Genomic DNA, 26,096 nt, shown 5'->3' on the forward strand with positions numbered 1-26,096 from the left:
TCTCGACGGCAACTCAAAGACAGGAAAGATGGGATTTGTATCTTTTCTAACTGGAACTTTTCCCAACTCCTTAGCGCTTCCATCGCCTTTGCACCCCAGCCGAGAAGTCGTCTATGGCCTTCCAGCACCTCTCCACCAACGGCTCGGCGCTGACCTACAGCCCCGTGCTGCCTCTCAGTGGGAAGCCGAAGCAGCAAATCGTAGAGCTCCTCCCAGAAAAGAAGACATGACGATAACGAACGCTTTGTGGCACTGTACGCTGCTCAGCCAATCAGGTGTGCCGAAAAAGAACAGCTGATCACAACGGAAGACTTTATTTCAAAAAACGTTAAAGGAGAAATGTTATAATTTACCAAAGAAACTCCGGAGTCAACAGTTTGGAAGAATTATCAGAGCGTCTGACCCTAAACTGGGATAAAACTTGATTGGCCGTTCAGATCAGCCACGGTTCCTGTTCATGCCCACCAGAGCTGGTCTTTTCCATACAAAAACAGCACACACTCCTGAATCTTAACCGTTTTTCTCTCCGTACTTGCTATCATACGTTTTCATCTAATTTTACAATTAGTACTTGAGGACCATGTAACAACAACAACAACCCCTAGAGACGTTCCCTTTGTTTGGCAGCAGCACACAGTCCTCAGCTACACTATACTCTCTATGAGAGACTCAGAGAGTGTTAGCATGTCTGCTGAAATGACTCCATGAGTCAGACATGTGATGTCAGATGATTTATCTGGAGATTTTTTGAATTTCTCATCCAAACCAAGTGGAGTCAATACTCGAGTTGCGTCCACTAAATGCCACTTTTGCTGCGAACACCTGAACGACAACAGATCTGACTGAAACGTGCACTAGTTTGTGTTAGTTTTGCTTTTGCAGTATTTCTTCAGAAACGGCATAGACGATCTTTTAGTGGGCGTCTCCAGAGTAAAAACTTCAGCACATTTGTTTCAACTGTTGTAAGCAATAATTAACAGAACATAAGCTGGGCAATGTAGTCATATTGATTAAAAATTAAAACAAGGGTTGCTGAAATGCTTTCCTGATTATTCGGTAGATTAAAATGAACAATTAGTCAAACAGGTCAACATGTCAAATTGAAAAGCCACTGAAAGGATATGTCGTAATAGAGTATGTCTTCTTTGAAGGTCTCTGCAAACCTCATTTAAATTAGTTTTTAAAAAACTACTGCTGCTTCAAAGAACAAAACAAAACTATACAATATTTTTTAATGTCTGCACCAAATGTTTAAGTTTTTTTGTTGTTATGATTGGGTTTTTTTTAAGATGTTTGCCTGTATTGTTCAGTGTTTCAGTGATGTCAGGTAAATAAAGAGGCTTAAAATAGCAATTGTAAAGATGAAGTGGGCGAAGGGAAGGAGTAAAGTTACAGCTTGAACATGCCTATAATTATTAGCATTACATTTCCAAGTGAAGTTTGCACCGTTTACAATCCTCAAGATTAAACTTTAAAATGTTTTTTTATGGGATATTCTGTAGAGCTCTAGAGCTAAAATATCGGAAGAGATTTGGTTATTTTATTTTCACAGTTTTATGGTTTTTACAAAAATTTCAATTGAAATTTGAAAAAGAACAAAAAAAAAACAAATGTTCCGTACACGATGCAAAAATTGTAGCTAAGTTAATCTCAAGCCAGTCTCAAGAAATTTTATAGTTTTTTATCCTTTGTTGAAGTAATAATGAATGAAGAATAATGTTTTCCTGTTAAATTGCATTCATTTATGAATGCAATATATATAATTTCTCTCTTAAAAGTTTACTTAAATCCTATAAATTCTGAAAACATACTCTTGTGGGTTTTTTTTTTAACAAACACTCTTCTAACCCTTCAAAGTCAACATCAGCATAAGATTTTTTTTTATTATTATAAGTGGGAGTGTCTCTCAACAGTGTGACAAACAAAATGAAACCATTAGAAATCATTTTAAAACTATCACACAAACTTCAAATTTATCCTGTTCAGTTTAACCGGCAAAACAAATCTGGTAAAGGGAAAATACAAAAACTAACATTTTTTCCACCAGGTTGCATAAGTGTGCACACTCTGAAAATATTTAAACTTTGCAGAAGCACCTTTTGATTCAGTTTCAGATTCCAAATATATCAAATTATGCGATTTATATCTGGACTCTGGTTCGGTTATTCCAAACTGCTAGTATGGTGTTTTTCTCTGGTGATGTGCTTGAGTTTTTTGTGCCAAACCTTACCTTTAGATTCATGCTTGAAACTTTGTTTGGTGTCATTTTGACCTTTTGCGATATTTCTGGAAACATTGAGTTTAGCTAAAAGGATGCAGATGTCAGAAACATCTTTTATACAACTCCTAGAACACAAAAGCTGCTTCAAGAAGGTCAAATTTATCCCCCGAGGCTATTTCAGCTTTTCATTTTTATATATATATGTTTCCCTTCATTAGATTTGTCCCCCTTTAACTGCTCAGGATATATAAACTATTATAAACTGAAAATGTTTGAAATACACAGAAATTCAACAGGGTTGTGTACACTTTTGAGAGACACCGTATGTGACAGAATGAGAACGTAAACATGAATTACTGAAACCATTTCATATTTCTGTTCTGTACTTTAATGTCTGCCTTGATACAAACAGCAAGTTGTGGTTTTTTCTTGTTGATGTCATTTCTCATCTAAACGTGTGTAGGTTTACACAGTCAGACGTGCTTTAATAATTCATTATGGGTGATCAGATCAGCTTTCTGTACTGTAAGTCCGGGACAAAATGTACTGTACACTAGGATCGCTTGTTTACATCTCTGAAATCGAGTGGAGTAGAAGCACTTCATGACCAGATGTGATATTTTAAACATGTAAGAGGTCATGTAATCAAACTTAGAAAAAGCTGTTTTTATAACCAAATTTTTATGTGCGTTAAGCCTTTGCATCGACTCATCCACTTGTTATCATCTGTGTTTACAGCTGTGCCTCTTTTGTTCTCTTCTGAATCAATATATACGCTGATTGTGGAGAAAAGGGTCCATTGTGTCTGTTTGTTTCCAGACGAGTGTCAAGCTGTGTTAAAAGTGGATGTGCCAGTGTTGAGGCATGATGTACTTGTGGTCCTAGTCACACCGTCACCACGGCGACAGATGTAAAAGATGCCCGGAGCGCACCTTGCAAACCGAGACTCCTCATACTGATGGGAATTGTTCATTTGGGCGTCCGCGACGGGATGGAGAGGAAGCAGCGCGTGTGGGCAGAGGAAGTGGAGGGTGTCATGGAGACCAGAGACGAAGCGGAGGGCGGCAGCTTCAAGCCGACAGAGCCCGGCGGTTATATAAACGGCTCATCCTGTCAATTAGCCGTATTGGATTCCCTCTCTGCTCAGTCGCCGCGGAAGTGGGCCGGTCCCTGCGCGCACGTGGCTCGGCACGTTCACGCACACACACCCGACTTGTTTTGGTTTGCCACATCATAGTGCAGCCAGCTTCCCACGTGTGACTCTGGTGATTTTGTTTGTGTGTGTGTGGATAAACGGGGGTGGTTTACGTCCATATGGATGCCTTGGCATAGACACATCTCCCTTTTCAGATGATGGGAGGATTAGCGTGTGAGATTCAAAGAGGAGAGAGGCAGAGAGAACCAAAGCTGTGTGTTGTGTCAGTGGAGCTTTGAAAAGATGCTCTGGGATAGTCAATTTCTGCTCAAGCTCAGAGCCACTTAGTTTGCAGCTGCATCATTTTTCATCACAGCTTGAGAAGCAGAGCCTGCCTCCTTCCAGAGGTACGACAACTCCAGTGAGCTTAGGGGCATCTCACCACCTCAGATAGTGCACTTGGCAGTTTGGTGTAAAGGAGAAGCAGTCTGTGGGAGGGGGAGGGTTGTGGTTGAAAGAAAAAGGAGATGGGCAGTGGGGGTGGGGGTGGGAGATACGTTGCATAACAGGAGGGTGATATGGGCACCAAGTTCAACTTGATATTGGATCCATCTTGGTGTCAGTCGTCAGGAGAAGAACAGCAAGAATTTTATAACATGGGGTCATGAACTGAAGTGCCTCCATCACTCCAGATCTCCATATGAAGTTCTTAGGGGAAGGTTCTAAAGGAAAAAAAGAGACTGGGCTGTGTTTTACAGAAAGTGGATTAATGAGGAGAGCCAAGAGTTTTCCACCACCCTCCCACTCCCTTCTCCATCCACACTGCCCACGCTGCCGATCAGTCATCCAGAATGCTTCGGATTAAGAGCTTAGAGGACAGCCGACACGGCCTCCCACCCCTTGACGTAGCAAATTTGAAACGTAAGGTCACATATCAAATTCCACATCAAGTGATTGGTTGGGGAAGGATTGGGGGCTCATAATGGCCGGTTACCTCTGTTGAGGTAGCAGTCTGTAAGACGACCCTAATTATATTGACGAGTGGGCTTTGCACACTTTCAGTGTATTTGAAGTGTCTGTACTGCTCAAAAACCTTTGACATTTTCTCTTGCATGTCAAAGAAAACTTGTTTTCTTTGACATGCAGGTACAGTTTTTATTGAAACTGTACCTTTTTAAAACTTGATATACCTTACTTGGGGTACTTTGATGTGTTCTTGTGTCTTGTGGAACAAGACCAAAAGAAAAGGTTCCTGAAAGAAGATATTTCTCTTTGGGTGGTTGAACCTTAAGGCCTTGGCATGCCCCTCTTTCTTTCCTCTTGCTCATTAGGGTTTGCTGAGAGTCTTGGAAGACCTTTGATATGAACAGTGATATTTGAGTCCCACATGCTTTGTGATTAAACAAACTAGGACATATACATTATGCCTAACAAATGGGGAAGGAAGTTCCTTGAATGAAGCAACCAGAAACGCTGCCAATCCTGTTTTTAAAGAGTTGCTGAAGGTGCTTTGGGTATCTGGATATTCTTAGGATACGTTTCACTTGAAGAAAAAGCTGAGGCAGATCCAGAACCTGTTGGATAGACCAGTGTTTCCCAATCCTGGTTCTCAAGGTACATTGTCCTACATATTTTAGAGGTTTCCTTGCTTTAATGTGCCTGATTCAGCTGATTGCGGTTGAACAAACGCCTGTTAATCAGTCATCAATTGAAATCAGCTGGGCTGAAGGAAGGAAATACCTAAAATATGCAGGGCAGTGTGCCTTGAGAACCAGGGTTGGGAGACACTGGGATAGATTAATACATCCTTTCTGATCTGAAAACATCTTGGCATCCCCCAGAATAAGTTACCAGGGTATCACCTGGACCCCTGACCCTTGCCACTTGATCTCAGATCAGTGAAAGACAATAGGTGTATCTGTGCCATCCTCATGGCGAACACTGAAAAATAAAACCTTTTTTTTTTTTGACTCAGCAGCTGAGCATGAAACTTTAAAAATGCACCTTCACTGCCAGCAGCCCTCTGGGAGGATGTTTGTGCATGACTTCAACGGTGACTTCAGTTCTGACGAACTTCTGCGCGACATCCCACGGGGGCAGCTGGGGAACTCCAATAAATAATCACGACAGCTCCAGACCCAGACACACACACACCTGCAGAGTCATTTTATCCCCCAACTAGTCATGCAGCACGTAGTGTATGCAAACTCACAGCTTTTACACAACCGCACAATGAAACGACTGGCATGGAAATAGTGAACTCCATAACTTTCTTCTTTGGGAATGGTCATAAATTATCTATTTCCCTCGTCATTTGTTGAAACTCTCGCCAGACTTCAATTATTAAAGGATTCAAAGTGGAAAAGTAGCATGCTGGTGTTTAATGGAGGGATTGCAGAAGTTGATGCAGGTCCTGCTGGTGCTGATGTTTACATCCCAGCTGCAAGAGCAACAATGTGGGATTTAGTGCTTTTGCAAACACAACAACACTCCAAAGTAGGCATTGTTCAGGTTTCTCTCCTCCACCGCTTGATTCTGATTTGAAGAAGAGAGGGAGACGGAGAGAACAGGAGGTGGGGGTGGAGGAGTGGTGATTGAGCGCAAAAGGGGGCAGGACTTTTCCTCCCCGGGTCCTATTAAGAGCAAACTTTGTGTTTTTGTTCTCCCAAGTTCAGCTCAGTCCTCTTCCAAGCTGCGCAGAGTTCCTTTCCACCGCTCTGTTTCCCTCTCCTTTTCCCACTTCTTCTTCAATGGTTTTGTTTTCTCGCCTGTTGGTCACTGCTGTGCGCCTTGTGCACGGGGGATCCGGACACGGAGAGAGGAGGAGGATGCGCTTTACGCATGGACAACAGCAGCCACCTAAAGTTGTCCCTTTCAGCCACTGCGGGGATGTTTTAGCGGAGATCTAAATGTTTTTCGGGTTGGAGTGAACAATGCCGCGGCTCCTTGGCGCTCTGACCGGGAGCATGCTCTGGTTTCGGCTGCTGCTGCAACTGCTGTGCGTCGTGGAGTTTGGAGCCGGGGTGTCTACCTTCCAGGGGTTCTATCTTCCACCTGCGAGCGGCTCGCTGCACACACCTGCCCGGAGGACGGACGGGGTGGTGCGGACCATCGATCGGATTTACAACGGTGGAGGGAAGGTGGGCTACCTGGTGTACCTGGATGGGAGGCGCTTTCAGCTGGACATGGAGCGGGATGAGTCGGTGCTGTCGCATCACTTCAGCCCTCAGTATGCGCTCGCGATGACGGGACAGAGTCCCGCGCCTCTGCAGCGGGAGTGCGCGTACCGCGGAACGGTGAACTCCAACCCGGAGTCTCTCGCCGTCCTCAGCCTCTGCGGCGGAGGTCTGGAGGGTTTCTTCGCCGTCAACCACTCGCGCTACACCATCACTCCCATCATCCGGGCGAAGGGACACGAGCACGACACGCGCGCCCTGCACGACCGGGATGCGGAGAGCGCGCTCCACGTGTTCACGCGCGAGAGCTTCAGCTTCGAGGCTCTGAGCGAGGGGCGCGAGAGCTGCGGCACGCGCGACGGGAAGCGAGGGCGCAGGAATGTGGCGGAAAGACGGCGGCACCGAGGTCGCGGGAAGGGGAGACGGGACGGAGAAGAGGGACACGGCGCGCGAGGGAGGAGATGGTGGAGCCGCCTCATCAAAGAGCCCGGCGCGCGGCGCAAGAGGTCGGTGTCCCGCGCCAGGCACGTGGAGCTGCTCCTGGTGGCGGACGACTCCATGACCAAGAAGTACGGCAGGGACTTGAACCACTACTTGCTCACACTGGCATCCATCGCGTCCAAGCTGTACGGACACGCCAGCATCGAGAACCCCATCCGGCTGTCCGTGGTGAAGGTCATCACGGTGTCGGAGAAAGAGAAGGGACTGGAGGTGACCAAGAACGCGGCGGCGACGCTCAAGAGCTTCTGCAAGTGGCAGAACCAGCAGAACCCGCTAGACGACGACCACCAGCATCACCACGACGCAGCCATCCTCTTCACTAGGCAGGTAAACAAACTCCGCCCGCACCGCGCCTTTTACCCACGACCACCTGTTTGTTCCGCTTTGGTAGGAGAAGCTTTGCGCCATCGTGTGATGACAACTGCGTGAAACGGCATCACCGTTGCATCTGAATGTCAATAGTTCAATAAAGGAACCCACCAGGTAAAACTATGGAGGTCCAACAGTTCCACAATGTTATTATTAAAAAATAACACATAAATTGAATTGGAAACAAATACACAATTAAATGCGGAAACAGAAAGTCAGTAAATGTTAAGTGGTCGTGTGCAGCAACATATAAATGTGTTACAATATGTGTCAGCTTAAGCTTAGCCTTCAGCAGGTAGCCGGCTTCTTACACTCACTGCAGTTATCATTCTAAACAGTAGATGTCACTGGAGAGGAAAATGGAGTCACTTTGTCATTTACTCTCCTAATTGGAAAGCTGCTGATGGTAAGTTACAAAAATTGTGATGTTTGTGACCATTTCTCCACAGAGAGAAGAAACCTTGGGTGAAACAGAAAAGCATGAAGTGACATCGTTTGTTTTTATATTGATAGTTTGCCTGATGTCAGTGGGACTGGTTTATTATATGTCACCCCAGTGAATTATATTAAGTAACATTGGCAAGTATATGTACGGAAACACAATCATGCCACAATTTAATTCAAACTACTAAATTAGTTAGGAAACACAACCACCCACAAGTACCTGAAATCCACAAATATTAGCTAACATAGCTAACACGCTTCCTTATTTCTGCTCTTGGGGACAGCCAATCAAAACGAATGTTGCACATAGATTGTGCCTAAGTATTTCAGGTTCTCATGCTGCATTTTCTCTCGAAAGCTGTGATAGTCTTCATTTTCTGAGAATAAGTTTCACAGAAAAAACTGCAAATAGGTGAATTCCTGAATACTGAACTGCAAAATAGGTGGTGGTCCACTGTAATTGGTCAGAAGTTGGGTTAACTAATTAGATATGGTCTATTTCATGAGTCGTCATAGTAGCTAAATATATTTCAGTGCACACTACAGCACGGAAACAAACATGAAATGATCCTGTATGATTTTAAAATATAATGGGATAAAACTACACCTGAAGAATTTCAAATGTAGGCATTGAATTGAGTATGTAATGCATTACTAGCACATTTAACCAACTTTGTTTAAATTATGATGTATATGAATCATTTTTCAATGATTTGTGATACTTCTTGCCCTTGTATACGTTTCCTCCCCACATCTCCTTTTTGCTGAATTGTACATATGCAACGCTAAAAACGTAAAAAAAAAAAAAAAAAAAAACACTATTTCCTGCACTTGGTGTTTTTCTAGGCGAGCTCCTCTGTCTCCATCCTCCCCCTCCCAGTCCCCTGACAGCCTCAGAGTATGCGTAATCTAAGGCGCGCTCACACCACTGCCGAACATTCTTCCCTGGATAGATTCTTCCAATCAGCTGCTGGTTGCATTACAGAAATACTTCCAACACTTCTGCTGAAACTCGATTGTGCTTGTTCGTCGTCGCATGGTCTCTTACTCACCCGCCCCATTCCTCCCAATTCTGTCTCATCACTCCAGCTCGGACATATTTTCCCCCGCTGCTTTTTGCAGTGTCTGTCAGCTGAGTCCAGGAGTTACAGACTGGAGGAGCTGTCAGAAAAACAAACACTTCCTCCCTCCTTGAGGCCGTACAGTTACGGAGACCACACTCACATAACCCTTCTTTCACCATCCTTTTCTCTACCTTCCTCCCTTCAGCCCTCGTTTAACTGCCAGGTCCAAAAGCCACAGGGCAGCAGCAAATCTGCAGGCATTCTTCATCTCTCCGGGTGTGGCTTCATGGTGGTTAACTCTGGTTTACTTGTCAGAATGCTTGCCTTGGACTGTGTTGTGTCCAAGCCATGTCATATAGCAAAAGAAGCTGGTGTTGCCTTGGCTCCACTGAACTCGTGCCTAGCTGTCACTGCCGTGCTTTGGCAAGGCAGCTGGTAGTGCATTCCAGAGGACAGCCGGTTGGCATGCGTGGCACAGTTTCTGCATGCCAACCACCTCGTGGCTCCTCAGTAAGCCTATTGCCACTACACCTGCATGAGGGTTAACAAGAGAGCCAAAGGAGAGAGAGGTGGAATCGTCTGGTGTTTGGTTTTGGCAGTCCACAAAAACGGCAATCCAGACACCAGTAATCAAAGTGGACAGGAAACTCTCATAAAATATGACAGGAAAGGCAGTGAACTGTATTTTTTTCTCCTTCAAGCTCATGCAGCCTTGATCTTATGGAAATAGTCATGACTAAATTTACCTACCAATTCAAATAAACTCAAACAGTTTTTTTGAACAAGTCCAAGAGTTTCTTGTACGCCAATGGCTTCAACAGTCACCAGATCTCCACCCAACAGAGCGCCTTTTCGATTTGGTGGAATGAGAGTTTATAGGCAATCGAGAAACCTGCAGAGCTGTTGGAAGGAAAGAAAACCCCAAGGGATGTTTCTGATACCTTTTTGAAGGAATGCAGGCAATTCTGAAAGTCAGAAAGCGGATCTCAGCCCAGTATTAGCCACAAATAGTTAGTTTGGTTATATCTGTCCTGCAGGGGGGAAAAAACAGCTTTTAAATCCTCTCATCTTGTAAAAGACACCCTTAATGCTTCGCCTTTGAGGCAAACTCACTTTAACCTTTAAACTCTGGCTTTTAAAGGGCTGTTATCTGGATCAGTTCTGGTTACTTTGTCAGCCATTTCAACAAGTAGAAAGGCATGCCAAGCAGCTCCTGAGGAATAAGTGAAAGCGGTGTTTTAAAGCTGCATTCCTCTGCAGTTCACTTGTCTGCAGTAATTTGTTTCCACCCATATTTCTGTATTGTCATTAAACTGAGATGGAAAGTTGTAAAATATGTCCGTGTTAGCCACATTCCTCTCAGGAGCCACACTCGTACAAGTTTGCCACACCACAATTCACTTTTTTGTCAGGAGAGCAGAAAAGATCAGAAAACATTTGGAGTCGCACAAAACTGTTTACACCCATTAGTGTTTCCACTGACAGAGTGCCAGCCGGTAAAAAAAAAAAAAAAAAAAAAAAACATAATTTGCTTCCTGTTTTCCAGCATTTGAGTTGGAAAATAGGGCAAGTTTGATGTATTTAAAAATAGAAATGTGTGTTAAGGATTTTCAAGGGAAAATGACCTGAACGGAAATGGGGAAACAACATTTCAGAATGTCGAAGGTATGAAATAAGCTTAAGTAGTGTAAAGTAAGTTCTTTTATACAAAAATCTGGAGCAGCTCTCAAATAGGCTCTAATTTTCTGCTCTGAAGTGGATCCTATCTTGACCATGGAGTCAGACCAGGCCTTTGTTCCCACATTGGCAGGCCACAAGTGGCACAGGGTCGGAGGGAACACGCCTCTTTGTGGCTGCGTCTAATTACTTCAAGACCCAGTACTCCCAGAGAGCTGACCCGTACGACAGTGTCACCCAGTTCCACTCATGCCAGCACTGAAACAAGACAACGGGTGCATTGAGGACACTGGAGACATGCTAGAGAGTGTTTCTATGTAAGTGGGAACATTAAATGTTACACATGGTTGGACTGCTTTGAGCTTGTATGGCAGACACAGCCCCATGTTTGTCTTGTTACTACTACAAACCCCTAAAGTGTTTGTGTGGATTTTGAGGATTTACTTATATTCTGTGAGCCAGGGATTGGCATTTTGGCCATTCCTCATTGCAAAATAGCTCAAGCGTGACCAGATTGGACAGAGAGTATCTGGGAACATAAATTTTCTGGTTTTGCCATAAATGCTTCATAAGACTTGGTCACTTATCCTGGCTGTTTTGGTGTCATCCTGCTGGAAGACAAACCTACACAACTCTCTTTATTCTGTACAGTTTAATCAAACGCAATATGAAGGAAAAAAAACAACCATTTAAGTCACAGTAACTTTAGCTTTTGTGTGATTTGAAGAGATGAAACTATGTTGATAAAGACACCATCAGTACCAGTCCAATGTCTTCCCCTTCCACTCTGTTGTCATGTCCAGTCTCCTCCCTGTGTGTCTGTACATTGCAGTGTACATTTCCCAGCCTTCTGCCCCCGTCGCAGTCAGTCCCTCTGTTTGTTTTAAATGCTCTTGAGATTTCACACATGCTTTACTTCGTCTGGCACATGTCGACGTCACGCAGACGCCTCCTGGATCCACAGCCTGGACTCTTTGGCTCTCAACAATATGCAACTGGCCAGAGACTTTGATTTGTCCTGGAACAACAAATAGTCCTCAAACTGAAATGCATAAGTGAGATGTACCCCACTCCTGTTCACAATCAAGGGTGAAAATTTCCTTTGAGTGCCAACTTTTGGCTAGTTCATGTGTTCATGCAAAGAAAGGAAGAAAAATACCTTCAACATGGACTCTGACTTCGACTATTCACGTGATTCAGGTTATTGAAGAGTCATAATTCCTATATGTTGATTCAAATTACTACATTTTCCCGTGGCTAACTTAAACCCCTCCAAAAAGAGGCGCCAACAAGTTATCATCTTTGTCTGATACGTGCCTTGAGAATAAACGTGACAAAAACCATATCAGGAAAAATTTGTAAGTATTCTACATAAGCCAATGTTTCCATGAACTAAAGATGGATGCGCTCTGTTTAAACTCTTGCTAGAAAGCCATAGATAAAATGTGGTGTTCCTAGTTGGCGTTAATGTCATTATGCTAACGACCACATAATACCAAATATCAATTATTTTGTTGTGGGTTAAAAAGCATTTAGGAAAATGCTAAATATGCTAATCATTATGCTAGCAATGGCTTCCTAAATACCATATCATTGTTTTAAATTGATACATTAGCATACTTGGTAGCGGTATGGACTGAAATAATATCAATCCTTCTGTTTTGGCTTAAAAAATAATTTAGGCCAGGTTTTGTTTTCGTTAATAGGCAGCGTTAGCTTTTAAAGCTGGTGTCACGTAAATTGAAACAGAATTTGATTAATCTGATGTTAAATTTGGACCAAATAAGACAATACACCTGAATATGAAAATGAACTGAGTCACCTATCAGGCTGTATCTTCATAGGGTTTGCTGGAATCACTTGGCAGTGGATAGTAGAGTGAGCTAAACCCTTTCTGTGTGTGTGCGTGCGTGCGTGTGTCTGGCTCAATTTACCTAACACCAGCGCTGGCTTAGATTTCAAGTGGTCTCATACCTCACACACACAAGCACAGCTGGGATCGAGGCCCTGACCTTTGTGAGCCAGTGTCCCACCTGTTCCCATGTTGTTTCTGCCAATATTACTGTAACCCCTTGTTCTCTCTGTTCTTTGCTTTAATTTCCGGCACCACTCCGTCTTTTCTCCCTCTACCCCCGGCGTCTGATACCTGAACTTATTTTTGTTTCTCTTGCACCCTCCCTCTTTTCTTTTTTTTTTTTGTTCTTCCTTCAGAGCCCTCAGGATAAAAAAGCAAGTCTCTGCCAAGTCTTGGCAGAGCAGGGAATTAGACAAGCTGACATGTGGTTTGAGGTTAATGCAGGTATTATTCACATGTCACTATTTAGCAGGAGATCCCCAATTTTTTTTTTGCCCGCACGTTTCCTTTTACATCGTTTCACCAGCGTAGATCCAGGTGTGCCTGAAACCGATCTAGAGAGGGGACGGACGAGTGAATAAAAAGAAATCGAGAGGAAGACGTTTGGCAAACGGGAAAACAGAAGTGGTGAAACTTTTCTCGACGTCCACCCACTTTCTGATCAAAGTGCAGCAGCTCTTCATGCCTGTCTGCGCACAGACAAGTCCGGAGGAACTTCTGCTCCGTTCGGCTCTCGGCAGCCGTCCATGCAGTCAGAATCAGCCTTTGTTTGCTCCTCATGTATCCAGCAGTCAGCTGGCAGAAGCTTCCTGTTCACTTTAATGAGCAATTTTGCTCATTAAATTGCAATTTTGCATTTTCTGCAAAATGCAGAAAATTTTGCATTTTCTGCAAAATTTTGCAGCAATTTTGCATTTTCTGTGTTATTTGTTAGAATGCGCCCATCCACTTAAATGTAGTTATCACAAGTGGTGTGTTTGAGTGTGTGTGTTTCTGTGTCCCACCCAGTCAGTCATGTGTGAGAGTGCAAAACACAAGGGAGTTTGTTCCAAACGGATCGGACCGGAACGGGTAAACACCCTCCCCACAGAGCCTCTCACACACGACCCAGCAGGCCTGTCAGCACCGCTTTACATGACGATTCATCTTCTCCCCGGGACGTGTGTGTGCGTTTATGTTGTAATGTTCACTCATACAGACTTTTGTTTTCATGCATCCAGGCACGTCCCTAGTCTAAATGTACACTTCGAACTTGTTATGTGTGTGCGTGAGCGTCCACAGGCACTCGATTAGTAAATTGATCTCTGCTCTCAGCGAGGCCAGGCCATCCAATCCGAGGCCTCGTCTGTGTGGACATGTGTGGGAATCAAAGCAGGAATCGAATTCTCTCTTCGAGGCACATGGAGGGAAACTGGCGTTGAAGTCCCCTCTACAACATCGGCACTTAGTGAAGCTGGTTATTGAGGGGGTGACAGAAAGTTGACTCCTCGGTAGGGGAAGCACACTTTAAAGGGACGGGATTTATGGGAACTCATGAAACAGGCTTGTAGTTTACAATAGCTACATTTGTTTTCTTTGCCAAAATCGCAAGATTTCTGCAAAGAAGAAGCCAAGAACAGAAGTTTAAACTTTCCTAAAAGTGATGTTGCGTTTTATAAGGGATCAGTGTTTTTACAAAGTGGCCGCAAAGCACAAGAGTAGGGATGGAAAAGTTGCATAAAGTGAATATTTCTACGGTAATTTAGTCAGTAAATGGGAGAGAAGTCAGGAGACATTAGAGACCTAACAAACTGGCACCCTGCGCTGAGATTTAAAAGCAGTGTGATGTAAGCAGAATCTGCCTTTTGATTTACCACAGTGTTTGATGTTTACTTGAGTCGAAACTTAAGTTCAAACCAGCATTCAGATCGGCACACACTCTGATGTGCGTCAGCACAATACCTCACAACAACTGTGTAAATCAGCAGGTAAATAGACATTCATAAACCAGTACTCAGTAGTCGACTTGACCTTGTGACATTCAGATATCAAGATGACTGATCGAACTGAGTCATTTCTGCAGGTCTCACTTTTCTACACATAAGAAGGAATTGTTGTTTTAACACAGTGAGTGGATATTTTGTACTGACAGTTGTCATAAATGGCAAAAATCCCTGGTACAGAAGCATTTTCTGACCTGATCAACTTCATGCTCACAAACAACGCCTGGAGTTTCCTGTTGTGAGCTCTTGCCTTTCACTCATTCTATCTGTTATTGCCACAGCAGAAGATTGCCCACTCCATCCTTTACTTATGTCACTGCTAACTGGCACACACTCATTTAACATATTCTCATTAAATAATGTCCGGGTTTTTGTGTTATTATCCATCCGCTCACTTCCTGTTGTTAGTATACCAACGCTTTTGTCTCATCCAAAAGCTTCTGAAAAGTCTAATTGTGATTTCATCGTTTCACAAATAGCAATTTCAGGTGTTATGCTATTTCCCACTTAAGCAGTGATTTAGATGTGCATCGCTTCCTTTGTCCAGGACCTGTGTGGCCACCACTCTTGCGACACCCTGGGCATGGCGGACGTCGGCACAATCTGCTCTCCGGAGAGAAGCTGCGCCGTCATCGAGGACGACGGCCTTCACGCCGCATTCACCGTCGCTCACGAGATAGGTAAGCACAAAAACACGAAGGACGAGCGGGATCACGCCGGGGCACGTGAATGCCTCTGTCAGCGCTTCCCTTCTGGCGGCTCGAAATCACGTCATGCACTCCACGGCGCTCGCACTCGCTGGTGTTTTCTTTTCGGATTCTTTCTGCGCGGTGCACTGGCGTATTCAAGACACGACCTGACATTCCTCATATTGCTGGAATTAAGTGGCGCACGGTTTGATGTGGAAGGGAAAACATCTCACCGCGATGCTGCCAACCCGTATCGGAATGTGGGGGTTGTTGTTATTACCACGAACACTTTTAGGAGTTTTATTTTTAATTAGTCGGATCATAGATATTTTTGGCCAACTTCCACCATCCTGTCATCTGCAGTAGGATTTTTATTTGAAGTTGTACATCGTGTAGCTCACTCCGTATCGTCTCTATCTGGGGATTCAGGTCACCTGCTGGGATTGTCCCACGATGATTCGAAGTTCTGCGAGGAGCGCTTTGGGGTCAACAGCCACAAGCAGCTCATGTCGTCCATTCTCACCTCCATCGACGCCTCCAAGCCCTGGAGCCGCTGCACCTCGTCCACCATCACCGACTTCTTCGACGACGGGAACGGTGAGTCGGGAGGAAAACGCAGGAGGAGAACAACACACCACAATCCGCGATCATGTCAGTTCCGATCATAACCTCTGAGAGCTGCAACGTCAATCAGCTGACATTATTTAGATTTCTATAAACCTTCTTAGCGAGTGTAGCTGCGGTGCAGCCAGAGATGAAAAGTGATTCATGCTTCACGTTCCAGTTTCATCCACCAGCTTCATTCATGACAGCCGTAAAGTATCACCGCTGACACTTTGCACTGCAGTTCCAGGGCTTTTGGCATAATTCAAGCACCGACACTATAATTTCAGGCTTGGCAGTATCTGCTGCGGCAGCTGCAGGGGCTTTTATTGAGTCTAAAGTATCACAGGCCAAGTTTATTAGGATTATGCAGGCAGAGATCTGTAAATTACCATAATGCAGAGCAAAAAAAAACACAAAATCACACCAAGTATTTTTATTTTTTTTAGTCTAGTTTCTAGTGCAAATATCTCAGCACACTTGAAAAAAAGTCATTTTCAGCTAGATCTAAGAGGTTGGTTTAAGTCGATAATTCATTAATGTTGTTGGAAAAGTTGAATAAAATTTTCCAGTTATGATTGAAATACTGCAACTGCTTTTTTTATTTACTTAAAACAAGCTCCTATATCTTCCTGAAAAACTGCTTGTAAGTTACTTTTGACTTATTAAAATGTGCTAAGATATTTGCACAGAAAACTTGACCAAAAATACTTAAGATTTTGTGTTTTTGAAGAGTTTAAAGCTTCGGTTTGCTGCATATTTTATGCAGGGTTTTAAAGCTTTTCTACACAGTGCCCGAGTAGACTGAAATATATCACTAACCGTCCAGAATCTTGCATCTTGCATTTATTCCTAATTTATTTTTATTTTTTTTATTTTTTTGCTACGCTTCAACAGCCGAGTGTCTCTTGGACTCCCCTCGTCAGCCCCTCCTCGGCCCAGAGGAGCTCCCAGGCCAAAGCTATGACGCCGTCCGACAGTGCCGCCTGGCCTTCGGCCTCGAGTACACGGTCTGCCCGGGCATGGACGTGTGCTCTCGCCTGTGGTGCGCCGTGATCCGCCAGGGACAGATGGTGTGTCTGACCAAGAAGCTTCCAGCGGTGGAGGGGACACCGTGCGGGAAGGGGCGCATCTGCCTGCAGGGAAAGTGTGTGGACAAAACCCGAAAGAAGCACTATTCGGTGAGGGGGAAGCGAAAAAGAAACACAGTCGAAAATAGGTTTCCTTTAATAACTCACCTTTCCGCATTTGTCAGAAGGAGTCAAAGTGCTGCTGGAATAGCAATAAACACAGATAAACACACAGTACTGAGAGGCTCTGCTAGGGGAAAGAGATTCTTTGTCTGGCTTCACTGTGTGGTCCGCCTTATTTATGCGACTTCAACTCTGGCCTTGTTCATAAACATCAAAATAAAATTTAACTGTAGGGACACCAAATCTGTTCCTGGCAGGCTGTCAGGAGGGAAAGAAAAAAGATTGTGGAAGTCAGAAGGGATTAAGATGTTTAGAAAAGGGATGAAAGGAATATTTCTTTTATGTTTTTTCTGTCACATGATGTATGACGAGCGTAATTTGATCCTTGGCAGACGGCTGCATGCGTGGATGCAGCCCAAGTGGTGACTGGCTTCTTCTCGGTCGCCTCCTACCAGCATAAACCCCACTCCCAACGTTCAGATTCTTTAATCCAGCTATATTTCATTCTGTGTGCGCCTTTGTCATGGAAATAAGTGTCTTAACTGCAGCAAAATTTATTCAAAGTGTTGACTCAGGATGACTGGATACAAACATATGTCACAATTTTCTGATTTTTAGTTAAAACCTATCGTGTTCCTTCAACTTTGTAATTATATTTGACTTTTTTTTTTTTTTTTGCTGGTCTATAAGATGAAATTCCATTAAAAATACATAATTTTTTTATTATAAGGAGACAAAATGTCAAAAAGTTAAAGGGATAGACTTTTTTTTGCAAGGCGATGTAAAAAAAATATGGAAAACCCTATTTAGAAAAGAGCTGATGAAGTACTAAATATTACTCATCCGCTCCTCACTTATGACTCATAAACAAGTGGAAATATGTGGAGAATTTGATTCTGGCAATCCTCTAGCAGACCATGTGTCAGTCACCAGACTTTTGTTATCATCATATGATGGCCGTCTCTTTGTTATATTCCAGTGAAGGATATATTTCTACTTATCACAGATCTCTCGCCAGCTTTCCCTTTGGGTGACAGCATCCAACATCTCTTAGAAGCACTAACTGTTCTCCTTCTTTTGCTTCATTTTTTCCCATCTTCCCCTTGTTTGGCTTCCCAGACGTCCAACCACGGCAGCTGGAGTTCTTGGGGCCCCTGGGGTGCATGCTCCAGGACCTGCGGGGGCGGAGTGCAGTTTGCCCAGCGCCTGTGCAACAACCCGGCGCCGCGAAACAACGGCCGCTACTGCATCGGAAAGAGAGCCATCTATCGGACTTGCAACGTCTTCCCGCCGTGCCCGCCCTCAAGTGAGCAAATCAGCGCGGGAAAGACTTGAGAAACTGGAAGAGGTCAGGTGGTTAACATGGGCGTTTTGTTTCTGCAGGTAAGAGTTTCCGTCAAGAACAGTGTGAAGTTCGCAACGGCCCCCAGACGGACCCCAAAGGGGTGAAGACCTTTGTCGAGTGGGTGCCGAAGTACGCCGGGGTTCTCCCTAAGGATGTGTGTAAACTGACATGCAGAGCAAAAGGGACGGGCTACTATGTGGTGTTCTCTCAGCGGGTAAGTAAGCTAAACAGCTAGCGCTGATAAAATACATTGATTAATTGTGATTAATTGAAATAACCATCACTTAATTAAGTCTTTTCAGCTTTATGTTAATGTAAGAAGTATTTTTTATTTTTTTTTAGCTACAGAAGTGTCTTTGCAACAAATGATCAACCGTTCACTTAAGGAATGGTGTTGAATTCTAGGTGATGAAATGTTTATTTTGTCATTCAAAAAAGGAACAGAAACATTTGTTTATTTACATATTGTACTTTTAATACTACATAAATAAGGTTACATGAAAAAAATGCAGAAATGGCAAGTTTTTTTCATTCGATTAATCAATTAATGGTCCAAATAATCAATAGAATAATCAATTAATCGTTTAGTTGCAGCTCTATGCCCAGCTATTTCATAACGAAAGGGACATTAATGTCGTGGCTTTCTGCATTCAGGTGGCAGATGGGACCGAGTGTCGTCCTCACAGCAGTTCGGTGTGCGTGAAAGGGAAATGCATTCGCACGGGCTGCGACGGCATCATCGGCTCCAAGCTCCAGTTCGACAAATGCGGTATATGTGGAGGCGACAGCATGGGATGCATACGGGTCGTTGGGAATTTCACCAAGAAGAGGTGAGACTTGGAGAGAACATCCTGTCGACTTGGGTTCGTTATTGACTTGCTTGGTCTCTTCGGTTACAGTCAGTCATGTTATCTCCTCTGACTTTTCTCCTGACAAACAGCAAAGGCTACACTGACATCGTGAAGATCCCCGCTGGATCCACGCACATCAAGGTCCGTCAGCACATGGCCAAGGACCAAACCCGCTTCACCGCCTACCTCGCCCTGCGGCGACCCGGCAGCGAGTACCTCCTGAACGGCAAGTTCATGATCTCCACCTCGGAGACCATCATCCCGCTCAACGGTTCTTTGCTCAACTACAGCGGGTGGACTCATCACGACGAGTGGCTCCACAGCATGGGCCCTGGGGCTCTCAAAGAAGCTTTGGTGGTCCAGATTCTAGCCACAGATTCAAAAAAGCCCCTCGACGTCCGTTATAGCTACTACATGCCGAGGTGGACAGCCCCGCAGCAGCATCCAAACTCCAAGTTGACCCCTTTGCAGAGCACCACCACAACATCTACCACAACGCGGTCCACCACGGTTAGCACCACTACCATCTCCTCTACGCCCGCTGCTTTACTGCTAAGGCCAACTACAGCTTCTGTTTCTTCAACCCCTCTTCCAGGTCCCAAGTGGGTAACGGGACCTTGGATGACTTGCTCCAGGACTTGTGATACCGGCTGGCAGAGCCGGACGGTACAGTGCAAGGACCAGGATGGCAAGCTGTCCAAGGGCTGCGTTCTGAGCGCCCGACCCTCCGCCTTCAAACACTGTGTGGTGAAGAAATGCTGAAGCAGCCGGAAAGGACGGACATGGAGAGACGTTTTAGTCTACAGATCTAAAGAGATCTAAAGTGTTGGATGTAGGGACTGGATCTGGAGTCTTAAAGGGAGATTGTGAATGTTGGTGGAGAAAAAGCCAGGATCAGACACTGGGAGACTGGAAAAATGTACAAAAGGACTATATTTGACGTAGGAATGACCTGGAATCCTTCTAGCTATGCAGAATAAGAGCTAAACAGAGAGGTTTCAACCCAGCAAAGCCCTGACATAGCTAAGGACTCGAGTTGCATGTAGTTTCCACATGGACAATAACTGGTTGTCTTTACTTTACCCTCCAAACCCTCGAGGTTTAGTGAGTCTTGTCTTCTTATGGCATGAGTGTCTTTTTATGCTTCCAAGTGATGTTGTCAGTCAGCTCGCACTGCTTTGTCTCTTGTCCTCAGTTTGTCCGAGACGATAGCCCCAACAGTGGAAAGCACTCGACATTCCTTCCCTCTCATCTCAGATTCCGAATTACTGAACATTTCTTAATATATAATCTGGTGGAAGAATGACTGAAAACACTCTCACTGGATAATCATCCGTCTTTGTGGCAAGCTGTGGCTAAGCAACAACTATGCCACTTATTATAAATGACTTGCTATTAATGGGGGTTTCCTATCTTCTGATTGATCGCCTAAATACAGTTCTTGCAGTCATACTTTAGAACTCCAACAAGAAAAAGACATTCTCATGAACACACACAAGCCAAACAGAGGCAGATCACCACAATCTGGTGTTTGCTTACACACATTACGGTGGCAGTCCAAAAGCATCAGTGGTTAGAGTACCCCACTTCACATGTACTCACCGATTTAGCTCCAACTACCTCCATTAACAGCAGTAAGCCAATTTCAGGGTTGCTCATTTACTTTTCTTGTGACATTCAGTCTGGATGGAAAGTGTTTTTGGATGCCATCAGGTACATCTCCTAAATGTTTCCCCCTCCTCTTTGAAAGTGGGTTGAAGGTTCAGAAGTAAAGACAGAAGTATCGGTCCTACCAACTTTGATAATCATCACTGAAAAACGACACAGTGCTAGCTAGCAGCTAGCATGTTCGCTAATATCGTACCTTGACTGTTTTGAACGGCCTTCAATCATTTCCTGAGCTTTCTTTCATGGAAACTGGATTTGTTGTTATATTTTTGTGCGTTTATCAGGTTAACAGAAAACTCTGATATGACAATGTGTGCCCTGGAAACTTGCAAAGACAAGGAAGAGAGATGATCATGTAGCCTTTTAGCAGTCTATATTTTTTTTTATAACTACACTAGCTTCATCAGCGCAGATTGTTTCAACTCTCTACTATTTCATACCTTTTAATTTTGTCATCTTCACATTCTAACTTGTTTTGATAGAAAAAAGGAGCAACTCCCTCAGGATAGTTTGTGGCCACAACTTAGGGATGTTTTGTTCCCCGCTTTGACAACCGGTGAATTACCGTCATTTTCCAAAGACTACTTTATAGGATGCTGTATCTAACTTAGAGTATTTCTATTTTTATTTAATCTGTTATAAACACAACAAATGAAAAATGCATTAAATCCCCAAAAAACAACCTACAATAACAATAAATTATATATTATATTGGAGCTTTTTAGTGATTATCTTTATATGAAAACACTTAAACAAATCATTTTTACAAACAAAGTTAAAGAATATATTATGCAATGAAAAAAACATCAAATTGATTGTAAACGAAACTGTTTGTCTGACATCATACAACTGTGGAATTTGAAAACTTTTTTATTTTCCTTTAATGCTTTTTTTGCTTTGGTTTAGTTTTCTGTTTACTTTCTCCCATCTCACTTTTTAATGCTACACTAAGCTAACAGGGTGTGACCTCGGGACACAGTATTTGACTATAGTATCACTCGTCTCAGCTACTTCTGAAAAAATAATAATAAATTTTAAAAAGTGTATTTTTGAACTATTGCTTTAAGAAAATAAAATATATTGATAGTAGGACAATATGCTCTCTATATCAAAGAGGAGGAATATCCTCTTCTGTAATTTAGGTGAACCAACTCCTGACAATCCTCAACATATCTGTGTGACATTATTACCTTTATTCTGGTAATTCAGGAAGAAATGCATCCGCTTATTTTCAAGACAATATATAGTACCAGGAAAGCGTATTTGTCTCCATGCAGATGTCTTCTGGTTCTGTTCTATTGTCACACAAATTTTAATGTCAACCAAAAGGTTATTTTTGTGCAAAGTTCTGGTATAATGTGCTGTTTTTTCTTTAGATTTTTTTAACCTACTTCATGTTGTCTCAGTTCTACAGATTCTGCAGTCTTCAGGTCTGGGTTATGGTCATTATGTTAACAGCACCTGTCTGGCAACACGAAGTAGGCAAGACCCTTTTTGAGTTTACTTGGATTATCTTTGTCTAACATTAAGATTTGTTCATTTCAGCAAATACAGAAGAAACCTGCAAGGTGACGAAAACGTTTTCAAAGCACTGTACTATTATGAAACCTTTCATTTGTGTAAGAAAAAGAAAAGAACAATATTCCTGTCAACATTACCTCAGCTCTCATGTTGAACAAGGCAGATTAAAGTAAGCTGACTATATTCTGGACTTAAACATCTTCCTGTCATTGCGCTACATCCATTGAGCAACCATGCAACCAACAGGAGTGAAATATTTCAAACGAGGCCCAGGGTCAGCTTGCAACCGAAAGGCCTCACACTTCGCAGATTGACAAAGTACATGTTTGTACAATAAATAGGTTGTTTGCATACATTTAAGTATTAAAGCATATAGATATATTTAGCAGAAATGTACACACACATGCAGTAAAAAAAAGAAAAGAAAAAAAAATCTGACAGTTACATATGTTAGTATTTTTGACTGACAACACAACACTACTCCTCCAGTCGGGGACGCCTGTTGCAGACCGCCAGAAACACAGCACTGAACTTGTAATTTATTGTTTGTACAACTGCTCTGTGTGAATAAAGAAACAATGAGATGAGTTTTATTTATTATAGTAATTTTGTATCAAATAACTATTTAACTTTAGGAATATGACTGTGCTGAAACAATCCTATGTAAGAATATAGTGTTTTCTTTTCTAGCCATCCACATGAATATATGTATATAAAATCTATATATTTAAACACCCTTGTGTCCGTGTCATTTAACACTGGCTTACGAGCTAACGACTGTAGATGTGGTTTTTATGAGCTGCTGCCATTTCTCAACCTCTGAAGTGTTCCCATAAAGGTGGAAATTAAAAAAAATCGACAGTTTAACTTAAATGTAACTCATACTATTTGAGGTTCCCCAAAGAGTTGTAGACGTAAAGGATATCCTGTAGCAACCTGTATTACATTAACTCTGAAAAGCCTCTGACTGAAGACAGTGTCAAAATCAGTGTGATGGATGAACTCTTCCTGTCATTTAAATAATCTCAACCACACACTTAAAAAATATTAAGGAAATATAAAATTATTGTGTATAAAAAATCATCAGAAGCTAGTACTCACTTAAATATTTTTTTCAATATTTAAAATTAAATTAAAATTAGTTTTAGACTAATTACTACAATTTGTCTAAAAGTATGCAAATTAGCATTCACCGGCAAAACTGTGGAAGTGTTTGCATGAAACTAAACAAGGCCAGCTTAGATACGCAAATAAAGTCAGTACTGGGAGGATTTTATTCAAATTCAAACCTTAATCCTACTTTTAATGACTAGTCGTGTTCTCCCACACACCTGATGCAGCCAATCAGGGGCTTCCTTTGCTACCCGAGGTACTCTTGAGACAGAACACCTCAGTTATAAGAAATAGGGTTGGGTCAAGGTGATTTGCAAAAATATCCAGGAAAGAGGTCATTGTTTTGCACATACAATGGAAAATGGAACCTAAAGTACTTTAGCAGAGGCCCTCAAATGTTGCGAAGTTTAGACATGTATACATGTCTAAAAAAAAAGTATGCTTTAGTACACTAAATTTTAACATACTTTAGCATACTTTGATTGATGTACTTAAGCTGTACTATTTTGGAACAACTAATTTTGTACTTAGTATACTTTAGTAGTACTTAAGTTGTATAAAATTACAACTTTTAGTATATTTTGTATACTTCACTTTTTTGGAACAACTTCAAGTTGTACTTAGTATACTTAAAGTATACTTTTAAATGCAATATTCAACAGCTTCATTTTTATATTGCATGTACTAATTCTGTCATAGAATTATATTAAAATATACTTTTAATATAATTTAAATATACTACTAATATATACTGCTCAAAAAAATAAAGGGAACATTTCACTTTAATTTTGTGTGTGGCTCCAAATCCAGGCCTCCATTGGTTAATAAATTTGATTTTCATTGATGATTTTTGTGTGATTTTGTTGTCAGCACATTCAACTTTGTACAGAACAAAGTATTCAATGAGAATATTTCATTCATTCAGATCTAGGATGTGTTATTTTTTTGAGCAGTGTATAAGTAATGTATATAAATTACACTTAATTTTTATTTTTGATTTACTGCTATTGCTAATAAAGTACAATTTTAATTATTCATAAATCTTTATTCATACTTTGTAAATGACATGCATAACTACACTACAGTACTTACATTGTTTTAGGCTACAATTACATGGAAAGATTAATTACACAAGACGTTCAAGGTAATTCAAATATTTTGTTTTACCAACATTTTAAAATTGTCCAATTCTACTCACAACTTTATGAACTTTACATAAATTATCAGTTTACACATCAAAAGTAAACACAATGAACATGAAAATTTAAGTGCGACAATAAAAAATGACAGTGAGGATCAACGACAGAACATTCCCGTTCACTGCACCTTACGGAAACCTACAAAAAAAAGAACAATAGAGCAATTAAACAGAAAGCATTTGTATTTAAAGTGTACAGAAAAATGGCAAATAAAAAAATAATACTTACAATTTTAAGACGTTATGGACTTGCCATGTATGTGACATCATCAGAACTGATGATGATTAGGACCGTATGCCTGGGGTGGAAAACATTTCTGGGCGTCTTCTTTGCCTGTTTATGTAAGAAGTAGAAAAAAAATAGTCAGCAATGCCATAGAATCAGTTGATGTTGGCATTAACTATGAAGCTGTTTTAAGTGTGGACTTAAGGAGACAAACTACCTTAAAATCTTTCCATCCATGATCTGAACACTGATCCTTGCAGGGTGGTGAGGGGGGCTGGTGGTGCCCATCAGATGAGAGGCAGGGTTCGCCCTGGACAGGTCACCAGTCCATCACAGGGCCCTGAAAGCCAACAACAAATAAAATGTATGAAAGAGAAATGTTAGATTAACAAGGGGAAAGATTCTGTCCAGTTATCTTTAAATCAAATCATGTTTATTAAGTACTTGGTGTTGGTAACACACCAGTTTTTGTTGTTGAAAATGTAGCTCGCTCCTCATTAAAAAAACAAAAACAAACTTACATCATGAAGACAATGTGGAGGTTCATCCTCAGAGCTGGTTGGTGATCTGGTGGAGCCAGAGCTTCTTCTTAGACAGAAAAGTCTGAGTTTTCTAACACCTGATCTCTCTGGCTTCCTCTTTCATTTGCTTAGACTGTAAACATATGTTGAAGATGAAAACATTGATGAACGAGTTGGAACAACAACCTCACAATATCAAAGTCTCTTTGTCTTATGGAGCTTAATTAAAACCAGGTTAGTTTATGAATAAAAGTATAAGTCGCAATAAACAGCCTCTATGCAGTTACAACATGAAGCTGAATGATTCCTATAGTAATAATCATACAAGTCACAATAAAATTGATAAAATAATTATTTATGAAACCAACGTAAGTTCTATATCTTTACTGCACTGTTTATAATTAAATGAAGATAATTAATAAGCAAACTTATCACCAGCTAGCAACACTTAGCAGCATTCATCCCTCCAGGCTCCTTTTGTGACACATTTCATTTCCATCGGTTGTTGTCCCGTTGTGTTGTCGTCTAATTCGGACTAGGACGTCACCAGCTTGAATTTACCAAAAATAGTTACAAGGCCCTCTCTACTTTTAAGGCAATATTATGCGAGTAAAAATGGCGAATTTGAACAACGCTTATCTTCCCTGCGTTCAAGTTTTTTCTTCTCTTTGTGGCGTTTTTTAAATAAATGAAAGTGTGCAATACCGCCACCATCTGGTCTGGAGTACGAACTGGAGCTAATGC

At 42.1% G+C, this 26,096-nt stretch overlaps 2 protein-coding genes and 1 long non-coding RNA gene across 7 annotated transcripts in view; 2 read left to right on the plus strand and 1 right to left on the minus strand.

Moving 5' to 3' along the window:
* The window catches only part of LOC103147101 (sodium- and chloride-dependent GABA transporter 2-like), a 23,175-nt gene extending 20,157 nt beyond the window's left edge, over window positions 1-3,018 (plus strand). For all 4 annotated transcript variants that reach the window (XM_016678121.1, XM_016678122.1, XM_007565274.2 and 1 more), the window contains exon 15: window positions 75-3,018. In XM_016678121.1, the coding sequence (XP_016533607.1) occupies window positions 75-230 (156 nt within the window). In that variant the 3' untranslated portion in view covers window positions 231-3,018. The remainder of the gene's footprint in view (window positions 1-74) is intronic.
* The window catches only part of LOC107837781 (uncharacterized), a 22,892-nt gene extending 7,271 nt beyond the window's left edge, over window positions 1-15,621 (minus strand). Inside the window, exon 1 of the long non-coding RNA XR_001663826.1 lies at window positions 15,548-15,621. This is a non-coding gene — a long non-coding RNA (uncharacterized LOC107837781). The remainder of the gene's footprint in view (window positions 1-15,547) is intronic.
* On the plus strand, window positions 5,375-23,028 carry adamts5 (ADAM metallopeptidase with thrombospondin type 1 motif, 5 (aggrecanase-2)). 2 transcript variants are annotated; one of them, XM_007565276.2, is made up of 9 exons: window positions 5,375-7,360; window positions 14,972-15,104; window positions 15,543-15,710; window positions 16,614-16,897; window positions 18,029-18,215; window positions 18,293-18,468; window positions 18,909-19,084; window positions 19,195-19,615; window positions 19,701-19,813. In XM_007565276.2, exons 1-9 carry the CDS (start codon window positions 6,290-6,292, stop codon window positions 19,713-19,715), a joined length of 2,631 nt encoding a protein of 876 aa, XP_007565338.1. In that variant the 5' UTR covers window positions 5,375-6,289; the 3' UTR covers window positions 19,716-19,813. The 2 variants fall into 2 exon arrangements, with proteins under 2 accessions (XP_007565338.1, XP_007565337.1); XM_007565275.2 differs by having other exon boundaries at window positions 5,379-7,360; window positions 19,195-23,028.
* The last annotated feature ends 3,068 nt before the right edge of the window (window positions 23,029-26,096 follow it).

Source organism: Poecilia formosa, unplaced genomic scaffold (assembly GCF_000485575.1).
Source record: "Poecilia formosa unplaced genomic scaffold, Poecilia_formosa-5.1.2 Scaffold174, whole genome shotgun sequence".
NCBI lineage: Eukaryota > Metazoa > Chordata > Actinopteri > Cyprinodontiformes > Poeciliidae > Poecilia > Poecilia formosa.